The sequence below is a fragment of the Equus caballus genome, chromosome 24, assembly GCF_041296265.1.
Source record: "Equus caballus isolate H_3958 breed thoroughbred chromosome 24, TB-T2T, whole genome shotgun sequence".
Lineage (NCBI taxonomy): Eukaryota > Metazoa > Chordata > Mammalia > Perissodactyla > Equidae > Equus > Equus caballus.
Window position 1 is genome coordinate 56,750,091 of NC_091707.1, and position 20,374 is coordinate 56,770,464.

Below are 20,374 nucleotides of genomic sequence, written 5' to 3' on the forward strand. Positions count from 1 at the left end.
AACAGATAGCCACAGGAATTGCTACCTCTTATTACCGATTCTGAGTTTCTCCTAATTAGAAATCTACTAAATGTGATGTCTGTTCTGAGTATCAAAGGTATTAATTGTTTTCGGTGTGGAGAAGGGCTGCTGACTGACAGTGCAGCGAGCTGTGTAAAGGTTCTGTTTAACGAGAATGCTGACATTCTGAAGTTGTCCTGGGCTGGGTGCTGGCTTTGGTGAGCACAGACTCAGTATCCTGGCTGCTGGGCATCCAGCATCCTGTCCAGCCACCAGCCAGCAGCTGGGAGAGTGGAGGAGAAGCTGGCAGGCTGCTATAGGAGCTCTTTTCCTGGGGAGATTCATTGTTTTCCTAGTCATAATCTTAAACAGTTTGCTTGAGGCTTTGCAATTGCTCTTGAGGTTGTCCTGCCTTAGACACCAGGCCCTCGGGCTCCAGGGCAGAAAGGTCAGTGGGAGACAGTCCGTTTAGGGTGGGAAGAGTTAGTGATTTATATTGTCCTACAGCTGCATCCCGGAGTGCTTCAAGGCAAGAATTCCGGGCCTAGACCTCAGACCCCGCAGAGGCCTCATGTGAGGGTAAACGTGAGCTGGCCCAGGGAGAGCCCCTTGTCAGGCCCTGCTGCCCCCAGTTAACTGTCATCTCCGTGCTGTTTTGTGAGACATGTGGGCCTGGAGCCTGGGGCTAGCAAGGCCTCTGGAAGCTGCCTCCTGGCTGTCTCTCCTTGGTGGTCGGCCTGCCACACAACCATCTCCGGAGGGTGGTCTCCAGACCGCCCCCCGACCGTGCTGTCCTGATCCTCCGGGGCTGAGGCGGGTGCGATCTTGCTTTCGGCTCGGAGCTGCCAAAGCGGAAAAGACAGTCAGATGTTCTGCCCTCAGTGACCTGCTGCCTCAGGAGCAGTACATGCTTTTTCCTCAGTATTGAGTAGATTTTAAGCCCCACCCCAGGTGGACAGCAGGTTTAAAACAAACACAATATTTTCCTCTTTTAAAAATAGCTAGTCACTCTTGGAAAATAGTTCAGTCTTCCACGTGTGGCTGTCTGTGGAAAGAAACAGTCGCTTTTGGACCAGTGGGTCTCTTGAAAGGGACAGAACGTTTAGGGACACTCGGCCCCCACCTTGAGTGTTGGTGGTCTCTAAATGAGCCTTTTGTTTTGAGTGGGGCTAATGTGGGTAAAATCCTCCGCCAGTGGCTCATGCTGGAAAGAGGGGTCCCCTCCTCCTGTCGCACAGAGCAGGGGGCAGATCTCAGAGCCGCAGTCGGTCACCCGGAAGTGAGAGGGCCTGAAGGTGCGGGCGGGCGCTTCTTTCCGTGCACGGTTCTCAGAGGAGCCCTCACCTGGTTGTGCCCTAAGAAGTCTTGATCCCAGATACCTGAAAAGAGCATGATGGTTTTCTCTGGGTGGCTTTTCTCTTTAGAGACCAGGTTGAGTGGCCTCATTGGGGAAGTGAGCCACCTTCAGTGTGACCTGTCATTGGGCAGGTCGAGGCTGGCAAAGGGACATGGTCAGCTGCCCAGCAGGAGCCACGGTCCTAGGTCCAGGACCTGGGGCAGGGAGGAGTGCAGATGCTCAGGGAATGGCCCCAGGGAAGCTCCCGTGGAGTGGGCACTCTCCCCTCCAAGCCCACATTTAGGGACCGAGGCTGTGATCCACCCACTTTGTAAACCTCATTTCATCTGGGGACTTGGGCGTCACGTGCCTTAGAGTGAAATGGTGGCTGCTCTGGCCGGGGTTTCTTTGGTTCTCTGTGCAGTGCTCTGGGTAGTGCGAGTAATGGGATTCTCATGGATGGAAGTGTATCCAGAGCGAGCAGTGTTCCTGGAGCAAGTTACCCTGGTGGTACTTCTCATCGTTTTCGTAGCATCTCTAAAAGGGCATCACTTTACAAAAAATATTTACCTCTTCATTTCAGACTGGGATAGAGAGTGCTGGGAGCACCTGGCGTGGAGCCTCGGACTAGAGCCTCAGGGTAACTGTGCTGGGGAAGGTGCTGGGCCCCAGAGGCCCACCTTCCATGGGAGGCCGATCCAGGGGACCTCTGCAGCCCTCACCCCTCGCAGCCAGCGCTGAGCTCCTCTCAGGGCACTTTTCTGCATGACCTCGAGAGAGAAGCTGTGGTCGTCTGCAGTAAAACCTGTCCCGGGGTGGTGTGCTTGTCATTTTTGTTTGGGGTGGGGAGGGTGACATTGAGAGAGTCAAATGACCAGGCTTTAAATAACGCCAGGGGGATGACTCTGTGAATTCGCATGCAGCCCAAACTTGCTGACCTCATCCTACAACTACCCCCTGGAGGTCCTGAGGTCTCCAGCATTTACAGGCCAGTCAGAGGTGGCTGGGGTCAGATGGGGAGGCTGGCAGTGGGCCCGCCAGGACTTCAGGACAGGCCTTTCTTGGAAGTGGGGCTCTGTGACCACCCCTCCCCCCGTGTCTTTTCTTGCTGTCAGAAGCTGTGATCTCAGTAGCAGCCACCAGCACAGACATGTTCCTTTGTTGTAAATTATTTTTTAACCAAAATTATTTTGCCGGTACATTCTTGTGAAACAAGCCTTAATTCTATTAGCTTAGTATTATAATCAAACCCAAACTAAGAGCTGGAGTATTTCATCACTTAATTTTCAAATGAAATTTCCAGCAGGAATGAAATGGCAACTCTGGTGGGAACAGAACGGCTTATTAGATATTAGATTCAAGAATTGTCACTGTTCCTGTAATGGGCTTCCTCCCTGGGGGGCTAATAAGACATTATGCAGATTCTCTGCTGAAGACGTCTTTTGCTTGATAGATACGTGGAAAGCTCTAGTCGCCAGCTGCCCGCTGTCTGGGGGACAGAGCAGCAGTTCCCGCGCTGCTGGGCGCGACTGCGAACAGCAAGGTCGTCTCGTCGGGTCTTCTCCATGGACCGGGAAGAGTGAGCAAGGAGGATGCCGTAAAACAGCGTGCCCGCCCTCAGGCGCCGGCCGGCCGGCTGGGGTAGCTCGGCCTGTGGGCTTGACGCGGCTGGCAGGTAGGGGGGCAGGTCCTCCACGCTGAAAAGTGTGCCCCACACTGTCCTTACGTTAAGATGTCCAGCTGGGCGTCCTCTTCAGAGTAGCCTGGCGTCTTTGATGGAGGCCTGTAAATGTGTCTTCTCCATCTTTCTCTTTCATCACGCAATAACCTTTAAACTGAAGCGCAGGCTTATAGAAATAAGGTGACGTTTCACATTTAATTTTCTTTTGAGTGGCGGTGTTTTCCCCATGCCTCCATTGTCCATAATAGCAAAGTGATTCCGTCTCCAAGAAGTGAGCACGTGTCAGGTCTACGCACCACTGACCATAACAAGGCCCGACGGGGTCCTGGCCTGCGTGCTGGGTGCTGGGAGAGTGCCGAGCTGCCCCTGACCAGGCCCCTTTCCTGCTTTTCCAGGGAGCGCTAGTCTTGGGCTGCCCTTTCCCCACCCGCTGCCGACCTCTGAAGGCCTCACCAAGTCTGCTTGTTTCAGACTCCGCCCCAGGAAGGTCCCAAACCCACAAACCACACCTGCAAACGCGAGGAAACACCTGCGCTCTGGAGCGCGGGCCCACGGGCCCTCAGCGGGTGTGCTGGGTCAGTGCTGGAGAACTGGAGGTCGAGCCCCCCGGGCCTTGTTGCACTGTCCCATCCGCTTCTCTCTGCTTTAGTAGAGGGGCTCCTCGACCGAGCGCCCCGGGCTCCTCTTGGGCTTTTCACCCATGGCCAGGCCTACCTAACATCCAAGGCTGCCTCCTGGCTCAGTGCCCAAGGATCAGGACCCTGGGTGTGGAGCCCAGGGGCATATTACTGCACAACGTCCATTCTAAAGTAATCATTCACCAGGGTTGGCATCAAAACCCTGTTAAGTAGAACCCCCGGTTCCCAGGACGTGGTAATTGAGGGTTCATGTGAGTATGGACTGTGGTAGCTGAAAGGAGGAGGGTTACTTGTTAGATGACCTTCAAGATCTCTTTTGAACCTGGGCCTCATGGACAGTGGGACAGCAGGGGGAGTTCTACTTGGCTCCCTGCTGCTGTCACAACTGGGATTAGGGCTTTAGCCAACAGAAACTGGAGAATGAGTGCATTAATTTTGTGAAGATGCAGGGTTGGGGGGCCGGCCCTGTGGCCCAGTGGCTAAGCTCAGCGTGCTCTGCTTTGGCAGCCCAGGTTCAGTTTCTGGACGTGGACCTACGCCACCCATCGGCGGCCACGCTATGGCGGCCCACATAGAAAATATAGGACGACTGGCACAGATTTAGCTCAGGGGGAATCTTCTTCAGCAGAAAACAAAAGAGAGAGAGAGAGAGTTGGGGTCCTCCTGCAGCCCCTGAGGAATGGCTGGCTTTTCAGGCCTGGGGAGATGGTCAGCCAGCAGAGGCTGAATGTCCCCACTGACATCAGGACCCAGGAAGCCAGTTCCCATGCCACCTCTGTGCCTCAGCCCCTGCCCTCCCACGGGACTGGAAGAAAAGGGGCTTGAGTCCTCCAGGGGTGTCACAGAACAGAAGAAAGTCTAAGGCAGGGGAGGGGTTGAGGTGGCATGGCCAGACCTGAGCTGTCCATGGCAGCCACGAGCCACCTGTGGCCACTGAACGCTAGAAATGAGGCCGGTCCAAATCAAGCTGTGCTATACAGCGTGCCTCAGAGGCTTCACACACAAAAGAATGAAAAATATGTCAATAATTCTTACATTGATCACATGGTGAAATGCTAATATGGAATATATTGGGGTACATATTAAAATAAATTTCACCTGGCTTTAAATTGTTACATGTGCTACTAGAATTTTAAGTTTCACAGGTGGCTTGCCTTATCCTTGTGTTGGGCACCGCTGGTCTGGATCCCACCTTCCCTGATCGGGGGGAGGGGAGTGCCTTTCTTAGAAAGAGCATCCTTAGTGTTCATGCAGCTGCGGCCAGCGCTCTGGCTCTCTGAAGTGCTGCAAAGGCGGGGGAGGCAGACCCTGTGGGTTGAGAGGGAGGCCTTGTGAGGGGGTTCCTCTGCGTCTCTGTCCCCAGGCTGGATCACGGTTTTCCCTTTGCAGGGAGGAGCAGAGTCCTGTTCTCTTGTTTGAGAAGGGGGACCTCTTCATTTTGTAGATTTGACACTGTTCCTGGACATCCCATAGCTCAAGGAAACCACTTCTTTCATCGGAGTCACCGTAAACCCTCTTGGGGCCTGTCTGACGGTGAAGGTAGACATTCTCATGTTCAAGGTTCTCCACTCCAGACGTGCGCGGGCCTCGTGGGCCCGGCCGAGGCTCAGCAGAGGGCGCTGCTGGGAGAAGGGTTCGCCGGTCTCCGCTGGCCCGCGCTCGCCACCTAATCCCCGAGGCAGGAAACAGCTGTCCTCCCTCTGTGGGCCGGCCGAGCGGGTGCCGCGCTCCACAGAGCTCTCCTCTCCCCCGCGCAGCTGGGCGGCCAGAGCCGTCGCCTCCTGCTGTCTAGACTTCATCCTGAGGTCTGGGGGTCTGTGTGAGGAGTGTGGAGCGTGCTCTTGGACAGAGCGATCAGAACAGGGTTGTGTTCCTTTGCAGGAGTAACTCCTGGATCCAGGGAAAAGAGCTCCTATAGACTTAGCAGGGGTCAGTGGCTACGTTCCATTTGCTCTTTGCTTCCTGTTCTTGTCTAGACTAACAGATTTCAGTTTTAAGGTGAGAAACTGGAGATAAAGTGACAGTGGGGCAGCACGCTTCCCAGCTTCCCTCCAACAGGGTGTAGGCAGAGCTGAAGGTCAATTTCAGATTGTCACCCCTCATTTGTGTCCACACAAGTCCAATATGTGAAAATGCAGCAGTTTGCTTAAAGGCTTGTGTGTAAACAGTACTAACCAACTGAAGCATTTTTCAGGACAGCCTAAGAATAAGCTTGTGTTCAGAGAACTGAAAATTCATAGCTTTAATGTTGCACTATTGTAACCTTAAAATTATTCTTAATAGATGAATGCCAAACTATCATGTAAGAACATGCATCCCAATAATAAATGCAAAGAAATGTAAGAGCTCTTAAACCCTCTCAGGTCCACCTGAGCTCACCGTGTATTGCAGAAATCAGTGGGGTCCCCGCGCCACTCAGGAGCACCCGGAAGGGACAGATACCACCTCCTACTGGTGCAGGGAGCGGATCAGCTCCAACACCCGGTCCCAAGTCCGTCGCACCCGAGGGCATGGCCTGGATCCTTCTTTTTTCTATCTGCTGGGCCCTGTACACTGGCGCTGAAGTGCGTGTGAGGGCTCTACGGGCCTCACCTGCAGCCTGTGGGGGAGGCATGAACGGCTCCCTGGGCGGTGCCCCCGCTTTGGGCCGAGGGCGTCCCAAAGAACCCGGGCCCTGAGAGACCACTGTCTCCCCCAGGCCCACCCCACCCGCAGTCTTACACCCCAGCAGGGGCCGAGTTCAGTGGATTCAGTGAGTTAGGAATGTCATGCAATGATCTGGATAGGATTCAAATAGATGAAAATGGAGGATCTGGTAAAACACTGGCTTCCAAACCGACAGCAGTCTAATTTGGATCGTGTGAAACGGCTGGGAAAGGATGAGTGACTGTGACTTTCTCGCTGCCCAGTGTTTTGCTGGATTAATGTAAACTGCTTTGTTTGCAGGGTTTATTGTCATCCCAAAACCAGGCCAATTCTCCAGGTGGAACTGTAGTGTAGCGACCCCTCTACTGCTCGAAAATTCTCACCCCGACACGGTCTTGAGGGAGTGACGACAACGGAGCCATGAGCTGCGCTTCAGCCACGAGCGTCAGACACTCGCGGGAGGCAGGTGTCAGCCGGAGCCGTGTGCGCATGAGCACCGCGGCGCGGGGGCTCGCTGGGCACGGCGTCCTCCTCCGCTCACCCAAAGAAGTTGTCTCCATTTTTAAATCATTCTTTTGGGGCTGCAGTAAAAAATAAGAAATGAGATTTTTCTTGCTTTTTACTCTACGACTTAATGTAATTAAAATCTCATATATATATATAGATAGATAGATAGATATGTAAATGTGTGTGTGTAAAAAACATATATATAGTGTAAAATAAAATATTTCTTGGACAAGAAATTCCCTTAAATTCAACTGTTATAAATAGTACTTCACTCTGTCTGTTTTTGCACTGGTTTTTTAGACCTTAGGTCAGAAGACCACCTAGAATGCACTCATAAAGAAAGTTGTTACTTTCTGACCTAAACATGTAATTCAGAAAGACAGATGCTGCAATCATAGATTTTTAAAAGTTGTTTGCACTTAAAATAGTTTAATGCTGTTAGAAAATTACTTTGAATATGGGTATAATGGTCCTCCAAGGTGTGGAGTGAAGATGCCCTTTTTAATCTGTTAACATTTATTTTAATACTGTTGTTTCCAATGCAGTCAACTCTGTATTATATGTATAAATAATGTAATTCTGCTATTGGGGGAAATGGTTACTTCACTAGTAATTTTCATCAATTAAGAGTGATATTTCTAATTCACAAAGAAAATATTAAAACTATCTTGAATATATCGTTTGCTTATCTTCTGTTAAACTGGCTTTTTTTTTTTTTTTTGAGGAAGATTAGCCCTGAGCTAACTACTGCCAGTCCTCCTCTTTTTGCTGAGGAAGCCTGGCCCTGAGCTAACATCGTGCCCATCTTCCTCTACTTTATATGTGCTTTATACCACAGCATGGCGTGCCAAGCGGTGCCATGTCCGCACCCGGGATCCGAACCGGTGAACCCCGGGCTGCCGAGAAGCGGAACGTGCGAACTTAACCACTGCGCAACCGGGCCGGCCCAAACTGGCTCAATTTTTAATGTAATTTTTTGTTGAATTAAATGTTTAGTATGGAATTTTTTCATCCTTTTTACACCACGTTCCTCGAAGCCCTCTCCATCAGTCACGGTCCATTTTAAGACAGACTATTCAAACCGTGGCTCATCTGGAGAGTTCTTTGGCCCTGCACAGTCTCCCTGACCGTGGCCATCGCTCACGGTCTCCCCCACCGTGGCCACCCTCACAGGCAGCTGCGCACAGCCGGCGCTTGCAGCGAGTGTTTTCCGTACAGCTTCAAGTCCACCAGCGCCTCTCTTGCCATTGAAAGCCTGTGACCACGCACAACCCGGTCTCCAAGGTGAGTATGAACGTGCTTTGTTAATGACACGGGGACATGAAATGGCTAATGAAATGATGACGGGGGGTTTTACTTGGTTGAAACCAGTTCACGAGCAACTTGGAACGTAGGTCACTTCCACACCTACTTGTAGACCCTCCAGGTTACCAGAATCATAACAATGGCAATCCTCCACAGTTGGACCCTTTGAAGGTGCTTTTATTTGGTGAGCTTCAAACTATGAACTGTCGGAAACACATTGCTCTGATCACGTTAAATTTGGGGCATGTCTAACTGATCTTAAGCTAGAAAAGATGAGTACACACCTTTCCACTCGGAAGTGCCAGATGCTTGTGGAGCCCGTCACAGGGATGTGCGCTACAGTGGGCGCCTTCTGGAGAGGTGAATACTACACAATACTAAGACACCTGGGCATTTTAAGTCAAAGTGATATATCAGAATTTATGTATCATATACTTTCCAAATGACCATAGTGGGTCCAGCCCGGTGGCGCAGCAGTTAAGTTTGTGCATTCCGCTTCAGTGGCCCGGGGTTTGCCAGTTTGGACCCCGGGCACGGACATGGTACTGCTTGGCACGCCATGCTGTGGTAGGCGTCCCACATATAAAGTAGAGGAAGATGGGCACAGATGTTAGCTCAGGGCCAGTCTTCCTCACCAAAAATAGGAGGATTGGCAACAGATGTTAGCTTAGGGCTGATCTTCCTCAAGAAAAAGTCCTTCATATTAAAGTATTACTATGTTTTAGATAGATAGTTGGATATTTGGTATTTCCATCATCTTAGTCAAAGCACTGGTTTCTAGGTGCCGTCAGTTACACAGGAAACCAACTCATAGGTTCAAAAGACCTACAAGGAAGCCACGAATATTTCTGGAGATCAGAAAGGGCTGCCCTTGAACATCAAGTCTAGAATTCTTGATTTTGTGATCCTTCTGGTTCGTCTTTTTCTGTGTACTTCTTGTGTATTTGTAGGAAACGGCAGGTGAATCTGGTTGGCACCAGGATATCAATTATGTGTGTTAAAATTCAAGCATGGTCAGTCAGATGGCTCTTGGGCTCTGGAATGCAGCTTGCAGTCGATCATCGCTGTACAGAAGCTGTCACACGCGTCCCAGTCTGCTGTCGATGCGTCAGTCCTAGGAACGAATCTGTACTTTTATGGCTCGATTCCTAAGATTGGTCCCTGGCCCAGTGGTCCAAGATAGCTTCCAAAACCAAAGTGCCTTGTGCTGCTCCCCATCCCTGCCACCAGCACGGACGCGCAGCACTCAGCAGCCAGGCCGGCCTCCATGCCCTCACTCAGAAGCCACAGAAGGAGGCGGAAGTCGGCTCAGCTCCCCTGGTACAATTTTCCTTTGCTTTTACTTCCTGCTGTGAGCTTTCTTACATGTTTGGAGTTGGTGAGTGCGTGCTGCTGTGTGGGGACGGGTCTGAGGGAAGCCGAGAGGAGGCAGGCAATCCAGGGAGTGGAGTCGCGCTCAGCTCTGGGCCCCTGTGGCGAGTTTGCTGGCTGGTGCTGTAGCCTGGCCAAAGGAAACAGGCAGCGCGCCCAGGGGTGCCCTCACTACCAGGGGATGGCAGGGCCCAGGTCACTTGGGAGGCATTGCCTCCGCTTTTCTACTCTGTGAGCAGGTTTCCAAAGTTAACGTGCCGTCAGAGTTGGAAGCCTTGGACCGAGAGGTCTGCCCACTGCCTCTGCCCACACCACCCCCAGACCCCATCTCAGCGTGGGGACAGTCGGCCCAGTGCATCCGCCCCAGACGTCCTCCTGGGCTGTGATAGGAGGGCTCAGTGCAGAAGGGTGGGCACCAGGCACTCGGCAGGTGCTCAGCAATGTGGAATGAGTGAATCTGGGTGGCAGTGGAGGAGGTGGGAGACTCCAGCCCCACTTCCCTCTGGAGTTCTGTGGCCAAAACTCAGGTGCTTCAGAAGCCATTTACTAGTGTCGCCCAGAAAGGCTGAAATGGCCTTGCTGCCTTTCTTCACAATCTTTCCAATCCGGAAGGGGCAGAGACCCTGCCAGGGCTCTGGCAGCAGGCCAGGGTGGCCTCCTGTGCCCTCTAAGCCCTGGCCAGTACCTGCCCGTTGCTGGGCCCACAGACAGGGTAGAGAGAGAGCCAGGAGTGATTTTGGCTGCCCCAGTGACTGGCTCCCCTGCTGGGAGCTGGACGGGGATGGGGCGGGGGGGGGGGGGGGGGGGGCGGGTAGCAAGCTCCTAGCGATGCAGGAAGCCCCAGGGTGGCCAATGGCTGTTCCTGCTCCCAATCTGCAGGAAAGTGGGTTTGCCCTCGTGAAGCTGATGTGGAGCCCCGCTGGGGGCTCCGCCATGGAGGCAGGCGTGCAGTGACCCGGGCCAGCTCCGCCTGCTGCAGGGCTCGCTGGAGCTGGGCTGTGGTCTCCTGCTTGTCTGCCCAGCCGGGAGGCCCCACTCTGGCTGCGCCTGATGTGCCAGACCTGACGCTGCTTCAGAGAACTTGATTCCAGAGGCCAAGTCAAAACAAAAAGGGCCTCATTTTCTGGACAGGTCGTGTCCCTCAAGGGCCTGGCCTGCCCCAGAGAGCCCCCACTTGCTGCCTTGCCACAGGAAGGGACAAGTTTGCTTTCTCAAAAAGGTATGCAAAGAACTTTAAAGATGTTCCCTTCAAATTTTATAAGGGGAGCAACAGTTTTCCTAAAGACACAAACACTTGTCAGTCCTTAGAGGTGCCCTAACTCAGAGCCAGTCCTCGAGGACAGCAGCGTGCCCTCTGAGCCGCCGCCTCCATGGGGCTGGCTTCTCCAGCAGCCTCCCCCGCCGGGCTCAGAGTGTGTGCTCACCGCCTTGCGGGTCCCTCTCTGCACCCGTCTCCTCTGGCCATCTGTCTCGCCGGTCCCTCCTGCTGCTGGGCCGCAGCACCAGCTGTGTTGGTGAAACTTTCAGCTTCCATGTGGCTGAGAACTCTCAGGTCCTCTGCAGAGGCAGAACAGCGCCCTTCCTGCCCCCCAACACCACTGCCACAATGGGGCGTCCCTGAAGGCCCTCAAACGGGTTAGAGAGAAAGCTCCTTCCAACCCCTCCCCATGTGCACACAGCTCTGAATGCCACCTAAGCTTCATTTCTGGTCTGGAACTTGCCCTTCCTGGGCTCCTTGCTCCCTCATGGCCCATACCCACAGGGTCTCCACCCGACGCGGCCTCCGTGCTCACAGCCCCTCTCTCTACCCCGGCCTGTAAAATACTGGCTCCAGCCTGCCCCTCCTGTGGCTGCCACATCCACCCCACCACAGCCCAGCTGTCCTGTCACTCCTGGTTCTGCTTCACCCCTTGCTGGGTGGGCTGGAGGTGATGGCCACCGGAGAGCATGTGGAAGGGTGTCACATATCTGTCTTAAAAGAAGGAACAAGAAGACTAAGAACTAACCTGCGAAAGTGCTTTTTTTTAAACACTGTAAGTTTGAGAAGATGAGAAAAAGCAGGAACACTCAGTTATCAGGTTACATTCCAAGACAAAAAGGGGCTTCAGAGGGTTTCTTTCCTCGGCCTGGCAGCCTGGCCACTGCCTGCCCTGCTCTCTCCAGCACCACTGCTGCCTCCAGCGTTCCCATGCCACCCCCACAAGGAAAGAGGCTTCTCTCTGTGCCCAAGCTACCGTGGGGGCCCCGGAGACAAAGCTCAGGGCACCCCCAGGCCGTCAGGAAGCAGTGCTGTCTACTCACAGGAGCTGGAACGAGGCAGCCCCTGCGAAGCCTGGCGCTCTGACCTGCCCTCGTGCTCGGCCCGCCTGGCGCAGCTACGGCTCCCTGGGGGCACCGGGGCACCGAGCCCAAGCCTGCGCTTACCCCTTAGTGGTTTTTCAAGTGAAACAAAATTAAGCCGAACCAGAGTCTTCCTAACAAAATCAATTCCCCTAATAAGCCCCTAATAGCAAAAGCTAAAATACAGGAATGTATAGTCGGTACACATGTTTAACTCAGAAAATATTAAAACAAAATATTGTAATGATAGCTTATTTTTTAATAAAAATCCAGGGTCTCCAATAGCATGACCTGGCAGCTGTAACATGCTACCACACTACTAGTGATGGACTCAAGAAGGCACAACACGCAGGGCCCGTGCTGAAACCAAGCCTAAATAATACATCATATAAATTATAATTTCTCTGTTTTGATTCACATAAAAAATTACAAAATATTCCCTGCTCCAAATTCTTAGGTGATGAAAATAAAATCAAACCCTAGAATGAGGTGGTTTTACAAATGTATTAGACTGGAACATCCAGGACAGCTGCTTCCGGGATGTGAGTACCCATGGGCCGGCGGGCTCCAGGCCGGGTGGTGCCGCTGTCTGCGGGGCAGCCCTCGCCGGGGAGGCCAGGCCTCTCCTGGAGCCCTCCATCGGCTCAGAGGCCGTCGGCCCGCTGGGCGGCTGCGCCTGCTTTCAGGCTGCAGAGTAGGCGAGCTGGCTGGAGCTGCTCAGTACCCTCCAGCTTTCCTTCCTATTGTGGGCAGGCGACACTGTCTCAGGTTGGGCTTAATGTCCTTCTGCGTATCTGTCTGTTAAAGAAAATGACACACATTCAGTGGCGGCCAGGCTGGGTGCGCGCGGCGCGCTGAGGGGTGCTAGGGAGAGAGGCTACCTTTGGGTTTGTGCCAACACACTTCAGGGGTCTCAGCACCGGGACTGTCCCGCTGGCTCCGGGCCCGAATGCTGACTGCAGCGCGGGGCTGGAGTACGAGGAGAGTTTGGTCACTCCTGAAAACTTCAGTTTGGGCAGTTCCATCAGGCAGGCTGGTCCTTGTCTCTTGGGATGGTCCTCCTCTTGCTTTATGGACTGTTTCTTGAAATAAAACACAGGTCAGTTGAACATATGATGGTGTCCCCTTTATGGAAATTAGGAAAAACAAAAGAGGCTCTTTTGCAATACTTTTGCCTAATACAATTTGACTGTGAGGTGTGACCATTCGGTGACTAGACAACAGACACTGTGTCCCAGCCACCCAAAAGGGAGGTGGACACTGGCTCATAGAGCCCCACAGTGGAGGCAAAGCCTCCACACATCAGTGCTCATGCTGAGCCCCGCCCCTCGGTGCAGCCGCTGCGGCCTGACCTGGCCTGACATCTGGGGAGGCCACACTGTGACGCTGTCATGGCAAGGGCAGCTCTCCAACGGCCAAGGCCAAGGACGCCTCTGCTCTAACTCCCTGGGGAGTCCATTGACAAACTACACCTTCAGGCCAAATCTGCCCACTGCCTGCTTTTGTGTGGCTAGTGAGCTAAGAATGGTTTTTGCATTTTTTAATAGTCGGAAAAAACTTCATGGCCTGTGAAAATTATATTAAATTTAACTTGAGTGTCCAGAGTTTTACTGAAACACAGCCCCACCATTGGTTTATGTATCGTCCACGGCACCACAGTTAAAAGAGTGGCTTGTGACAGACTTTCTGTACCACAAAGCCTAACTGGTTACAGACAGCGTGGGCCTCGGCCCTGATGGCGGGGGGCCTTTGGTGGGGTGCCAGCAGGAGTGAGCCGGTCAGACAAGCATCTGATGCGGAGGGTGGGGAGGCCGAGCAGGGACGGCAATTAGGGGGCAAAACGAGGGAGGCTAAGGCCAAAGGAGCAGGATGCCCACAGTTTAGGGCCTGAGCAGCTGGAGGGGAGCTGCCTCCATCTGGGAGGGAAGGTGCGGGGAGAAAAGCAAGTTTGGGGGGAAAGATCAGGAGATGGGGTTCAAACATTTTGCCTTTTAAAGATCCAAGTGGAGCCATCAAGCAGGTGGTGGACACAGAAGTACAGATTTCTGCAAAGCTGCCTTGTTGCATCCACAGCTCCGAGCACGGGGTGACACTCAAAGGCTGGGATGAATGCGAAATAAATGATGGAAGGGTGCACTATCACCCAGAGTCGGGGCCAGCCCAGAACTGTGAACCTGGTGGGACTGAGCAAACAGGGGCCACAAGGTACGTGAAAGGAAAGGTGAAGATGTGGCAAAGTGAAGCTATTGTTTCTAAACCAAAAAGTGTGTGAAACAGTCTCTGTGACTAGACAGATAGTCATCTGGGACCTGCTGTGCTCGGGGGGCTGGTGGCCGAGTGGAGAAGTCATGGGCTGCCCAGGGCTGGCTAAGTGTCCTGGGGCAGTGTTTATAGCTTCTCTGTGCCCCCTGCTAGGGTCAGTCTGAGGGCACAACAAGGTGACGTCTGTGAGGTGCTTTGGCATAGAACCTGGCACATACGCACGTAAGAACCCTACCTCCCTTGTTTGGGCCTGCTCACAGGGACGCTGTGGTTGACCCTTGGCTACTGTGGCAGAAAGGGCAGGAGCAAGCAGAGCCGGGCTCCCTACGTCCTAACACATGGAGACATCCTCTGCCATGGTGCCAGGCCCATTTCCAGCTCACTGATTTCATCCAGTACCTGCTTTCTGCCCTCCTTTGAAATTTGCCAGTTGTTACTGAGTAGTTGCGGTGCCACGGGGCGCTCTGGAAGGAAGGCCTTTCTGTGGCTTGTCAGAGACTGCTTCTCAGTTGCCCTACAGGGAAGAAGAGAGGAGGGAACGCCTCCCCTGAGAGCCCGCACAGCACGACTGCTTGGTCGCCCGCTCTGGCTCCAGATTTGTCTATTGTGTGCATTGTCACTACTTCTTTTCCACGTGAACTATCATGAGGAGCGTTTTTCCTTTTCTGTCTCAGCCTGACAGTCTGTGGGCCAGGAGCAGAGAGGCCTCTGTGAACCATGGGCACTGCCCTGCCACAGGCTCACAGCCCCGCCCAGTGACTCGAGGTTTGGGTCAGACGTCACCTCCATGGTCACACAGGCGGGAGTGGACAGAGGTGTGGAGTTAGATGCCCTCAGGGCAGGTGCCATTCGACACACTCTCAAACCTTACAGCGGGTTGACCTGTTTTACAGGGATGTGTGCGGGCTCCTCCCCGGGTCTTAACAACTGGAGCCTTGGCATCAATCACAAAGCAGCTACAAAGCCCTCCTTACACCCTGTTGTGGAGCCACTAACTGCCTCCTTTTGGGAGGATATACCAGAAAAGAGCAAGGCGTGGGTTCCTAGAAGCGCTGACACTGTTCAGGACAGAGGGAGCTGCTCCTAGGAACCACGTGCCCCAGCATGTGCCCCACGGCTCTCACCAGCCAGCTCCTGCGGCCGCGCAGAAACCCGCCAGCGAGCCTACCTCTGCTCGTGGAAGTAGGGATGCTGCAGGGCCTGGTGGGCAGTGATTCTCTCATCGGGATCATAGGCCACCATTGCGTGCAGGAGGGAGAGGCACTGTGGGGACACGGTGGCTGTCAGCAGAGGTATTCCTGATCCCTTTTTAAAAGGAAAATCAAAACTCATAGCTCTCGACCTGTATTAAAAGCCCAATGATAATAAACAATCATGCCATTATATAGAGCACTTGGCTGGTCCACAGTCATGACTCTACAGTTGTCCAAACCCATAGAACGTACAACACAAGAGTGGGCCCTCCTGGACACTGTGATAACGACATGTCAGTGTCGGCTCATCAACTCTAACAGGTGGGCCACTCTAGTGCCGATGCTGACGGTGGGGGAGGCTGTGCAAGTGTGGGGCCAGGCAGCACACGGGAAACCTCTGCACTCTCCACTCAGTATTGCTATGAACCTGAACCTACTCTAAAAAATGGTCCATTTTTTAAAAAAGAAGAAGGGGTCATGAAATCTGTTATGCTATAAATGTAAGAAAAATACTTTTCCTCGAAAAGACTAATATCACATTTCCACCTGAGAGGAATGAAATAAAGTTTAAAAAAAGAAAAAGAAAGAATCCTAAAATAATTGTCATCTCCTTACCTTCCTAGGGTCTGGGAGGTGCTAGGTTCTGCCTGCCCACCTCAGCCCAGGGGCCCTCCCTCCCCACTCCCCAGCCTCAGCTTCATCTTTGACAAAAACAAAACCCTAACGACTGCTGGTCTGGGTGCCAGCGTGGTCAGTAACGCTGGGTGATGGCTGCATGAAGTCCTCGCTGCAGAGCTGGTGCTTGGGTCCCTTTTTCACCCACCAGCCTCTAAGTCCCGTGTAAATATTCAGGGCACAGACCCTCACCAAGACTGTGAGAATCCTTCCGTGATGCTTGAGGGAGAGTGCACTTTGGGGGGCCCCAGGGGTGACAGCTCTGTCTGAGCAGCCACTACGCTAGTGCCTCAAGGTAAGTGCAGCACTTCAGTGGCAACGGGGACCCAAGTGGACTGAGGGGCTGCAAGGGCAACAGAGACACAGCCTGGCCCCACCCTCAACTTGCTCGCACCACTAGCCCTGGCAGGGGGCGACTCCACGTGGGACTCTTGGGGGCACACCACACTTACTGTTTGAACTTGGTGAGGGTCTTCTCAGCAGGCGTGCCAATGACCTCATGGATTTTTGAGATCTGGTCCAGCTCATTGGCTCCAGGGAAGAGGGGCTGCAGACTGGAAGGGCATGACAAGGGGCTTTGGTTAGGACAGGCCGTGGCCCTGTTCATCCTGGCTAGTCTCCCTGCACCGGATGGCTCACTCACAGGGAAACTCGAGGAAACAATCCTCCCGCTAGATGGTAATCCTCGAAGCCAACAGATTTCCATCCCCCTTCTACTTAGGCCTTTCTGCTTCTACTTCATCAGCAGGCCCTACGTGTCCTTCTAAGAGACAGAGCCACACTCCTGTGTGTGTGACACCATGGAGTCTCTGCAGTGAAATGTGAACACTCACACTGACTGCAATCCATAATCTCCATGCCAAGCCTCCTGATGGCCAAGGTAAGTTTGTTGACAAAAATCCAGGGCGGGGAAGGTCAGGTTTTATCAACAAATGAGTTCCAAGAAAGCTCATTTTTGGAGCTTTTACGGATTTTGGATAAAAGATTTTAGATCTATATGAATAAATTGAATTCATATTACAAGCCACGAAGAAGAGTTTGAAAAATATAGCTCTGATAGTAAGACTAGCTTCTATTCAGGAAGATAGCAACACCTTACGGCTACAGGAGAGAAGAAGAAAAGGCAGGGGAGCAGGAAACAGCTCTGACGTGGGGGAAGCATGACAAAGACAGCACAATTTAATGACGGAGTCACAGCAGGATGCTGTGCTGACTAGATGCCACCAGCCATCATGTTCTTAACATTTAAGTCCTTCAACACTGTTCCAAATTAGTTAAAAGGATTTTAGCACATGAGAAAGGATTTTCTGTTGGCACTTTTAGCTTCAGTGAAATCGCCACTCAGCTTTCCAAAAATAACAAGTCAATGGATCATTGAAAAAATTAAAGAAGAAATCAAAAATAACAAAGTCAAGGAGTGACGTCAGCAACATGGCAGAATGAACTTGCCCAGGATTCTCTCCCTTCCAACACACAAGGAAAAGGGACATCCATATTCCAACAGAGGACATCCTAACAGAACACAAACACGTCAGAGAGACACATGTGGCCACATGATGGAGGGCGGAGAGGCTGGAGACCCCTCAGAAGAGCTGGAACGGGGTAAGAGAAGAGTTTGCTCCCTCCCCTAATAGACTGCAATCTGTGACTGCAGGAGGCCTCCGAGAGGGAAGGAACGGGGGAGGGGACATTCGTTGGTGGGAACATCAAGGACTCTGTAGGGCCCTCGCAGCCCAGAGGGAAGGCCTCTACTGGGGCAAGGGCTTTTGCAAGGGGTGACCTCATCAAGCCAACACCCCAGGAGAGCAGATAGCAAGAGCAGAGTGAGAAAGCCCCAAGAGCACGCAGGAGAAAGTACCCACCCTGCGCCCACTCCACTGCCTGGGATCTTAGCTTAAGGCAGAGCACTCAGCATACATGGCTCTTGACCCCCACCCAGTGGCGATAGGCATTAACTGCAATCAAATAATATCAGAATGCCTAAGACCAGAGCCACCCTGTGTAGGAATACCAAACATTATATCAAATCTCCAGACCAGAGAGAAAACGACAAGTACCCAGAATTCAGTCCTGAGGACACAGAAATATGTAATCTAAATGACAATGAATTCAAAATAGCTATCATCAAAAAACTCAACAAGGTAAAAGAACATAGAGAAACAATTCAACGAGTTCAGGAGCTACTTCACAAGAGAGATTGAAACTATAAAGAAGAATCAATCAGAAATATTAGAGATGACACAGTGGAAGAGATAAAACAAAATACAGATTCCCTGAACACTCAAGTGGACATAATAGAGGAGTGTATCAGCATAATCGAAGACAGACATGTTGAAATGCTCCAGACAGAGGAGGAGAGAGAACTAAGACTAAAAAGAAATGAAGAAAATCTCCAAGAAATACCCAACTCAATTAGGAAATGCAACATAAGAATTACAGGTATTCCAGAAAGAAAAGAGAAGAATGGAGCAGAAAGCGTGTTCAAAGAAATAATAGCAGAGAACTTCCCAAACCTAGGGAAAGAGATGGAAATCCGTGTAGAAGAGGCTTCCAGATCTCCTAGATATGTCAAAGACCTACTGCAAGGCATATAGTAGTAAAACTGGCAAAAATGAATGACAAAGAAAGAATACTAGGGGCAGCAAGGCAGAAGAAAATAACCTACAAAGGAACCGCTATCAGGCTTTCAGTGGATTTCTCTGCAGAAACCTTACAAGCTAGGAGAGAATAGAATGACATATTCAAATCTTTGAAAGACAAAAATTTTCAGCCAAGAATACTCTATCCAGCAAAAATATCCTTCAGATATGATAGAGAAATAAAAACTTTCCCAGACAAACAAAAGCTAAGGGAGTTCATAGCCACAAGACCTTCCCTACAAGAAATGCTCAAGAAGGCCTTCATATCTGAAAAAAAAAAAAAGTGGAGAAAGGGGTTACAAAGCATGGAGTAAGGAGATAAATACGTAGACAGAATCAGAATAGGATAGCAAATACTCAAGTATAGCATTAAAGATAAAGGGAAGGAAAACACCAAAACCAAAGATAATCTTGTCATTTTAACCACAAACTCATAACACAAAATGGAATAAGATGTGAGAAAAACAGCTTAGGAGGGGAGGAGGAAAGGGACTGAATGAGTTCAGACTAAGGAAATAAGAGGCCATCAGAAAATGGACTATCTTTATACACAAGATTCTGAATACAAACTTCATGGTAACCATTAAACAAAAAAGCAGAACAGAAACACAAATAATAAATAAGGTGAAAACAAACACATCATAAAAAACTACATAACTCAATGGATAGACCAAAACACACAGGACAAGAAACAAAGGAAATGCATGAGTGATAAAATAACAGCATTAAGCCCTTGTATATCGATAATCACACTAAACGTAAATGGATTGAATTCTCCAATAAAAAGTCACAGAGTGGCGAGATGGATTAAAGAATAAGACCCAAGAATATGCTGCCTCCAGGAAACACATCTCAGCTCCCATGACAAACACAGGCTCAGAGTGAAGGGATGGAAGACAATACTCCAAGCTAATGGCAAACAAAAGAAAGCAGGTGTTGCAATACTTATATCAGACAAAGTAGACTTCAAGATAAGACAGGTAAAGAGAGACAAAGAGGGGCAGTATATAACGATCAAAGGGACACTCCATCAAGAAGACATAACACTTATAAATATCTATGCACCAAACACAGGAGCACCCAAGTTCATAAAGCAACTATTAACAAGCCTAAAAGAAGATAATAATAACACAATAATAGTAGGAGACCTCAACACTCCACTCACATCAATGAACAGATCATCCAGACAGAAAATCAACAAGGAAACAGTGGAATTCAATGAAAAGCTAAGCCAGTTGGACTTAATAGACATATATAGAACACTCCATCCAAAAACAGCAGAATACACATTCTTCTCAAGTGCGCATGGAACATTCTCAAGGATAGACCATATGTTGGGAAACAAGGCAAGCCTCAATAAATTTAAGAAAATTGAAGTAATAACAAGCGTCTTTTCTGATCACAATGCTATAAAGCTAGAAATTAAAATTACAAGAAAAAAGCTGAGAAAGGCACAAGGATGTGGAGACTAAACAACATGCTATTGAACAAGCAATGGATCACTGAAGAAACTAAGGAGAAATCAAAAAATATCTGGAAACAAATGAAAATGACAACATTCCATACCAACTCATATGGGATACAGCAAAAGCCGTATGAAGAGGGAAATTCTTCACAATACAGGCACACCTTAACAAACAAAAAAAAATCCCAAATAACCAATTTCAAATTAGATCTAACTGAATTAGAAAAAGAACAAACAAAGCCCAAAGTCAGCAGAAGGAGAGAAATAATAAAATTAGAGCAGAAATAAATGCCATTGAAACAAAAAAGGCAGTAGA

At 50.8% G+C, this 20,374-nt stretch overlaps 1 protein-coding gene across 13 annotated transcripts in view; it reads right to left on the reverse strand.

Moving 5' to 3' along the window:
* Window positions 1–12,060: 12,060 nt before the first annotated feature.
* The window catches only part of MOK (MOK protein kinase), a 64,931-nt gene continuing 56,617 nt past the window's right edge, over window positions 12,061–20,374 (reverse strand). For 11 of the 13 annotated variants that reach the window (XM_070249292.1, XM_005605463.4, XM_023628421.2 and 8 more), the window contains 5 exons: window positions 16,407–16,508; window positions 15,255–15,428; window positions 14,486–14,600; window positions 12,706–12,906; window positions 12,061–12,622 (listed from right to left, as the gene is read on the reverse strand). In XM_070249292.1, the coding sequence (XP_070105393.1) occupies window positions 12,542–12,622; window positions 12,706–12,906; window positions 14,486–14,600; window positions 15,255–15,428; window positions 16,407–16,508 (673 nt within the window). In that variant the 3' untranslated portion in view covers window positions 12,061–12,541. The remainder of the gene's footprint in view (window positions 12,623–12,705; window positions 12,907–14,485; window positions 14,601–15,254; window positions 15,429–16,406; window positions 16,509–20,374) is intronic. The other 2 variants (XM_023628423.2, XM_070249290.1) reach the window with 1 other exon arrangement.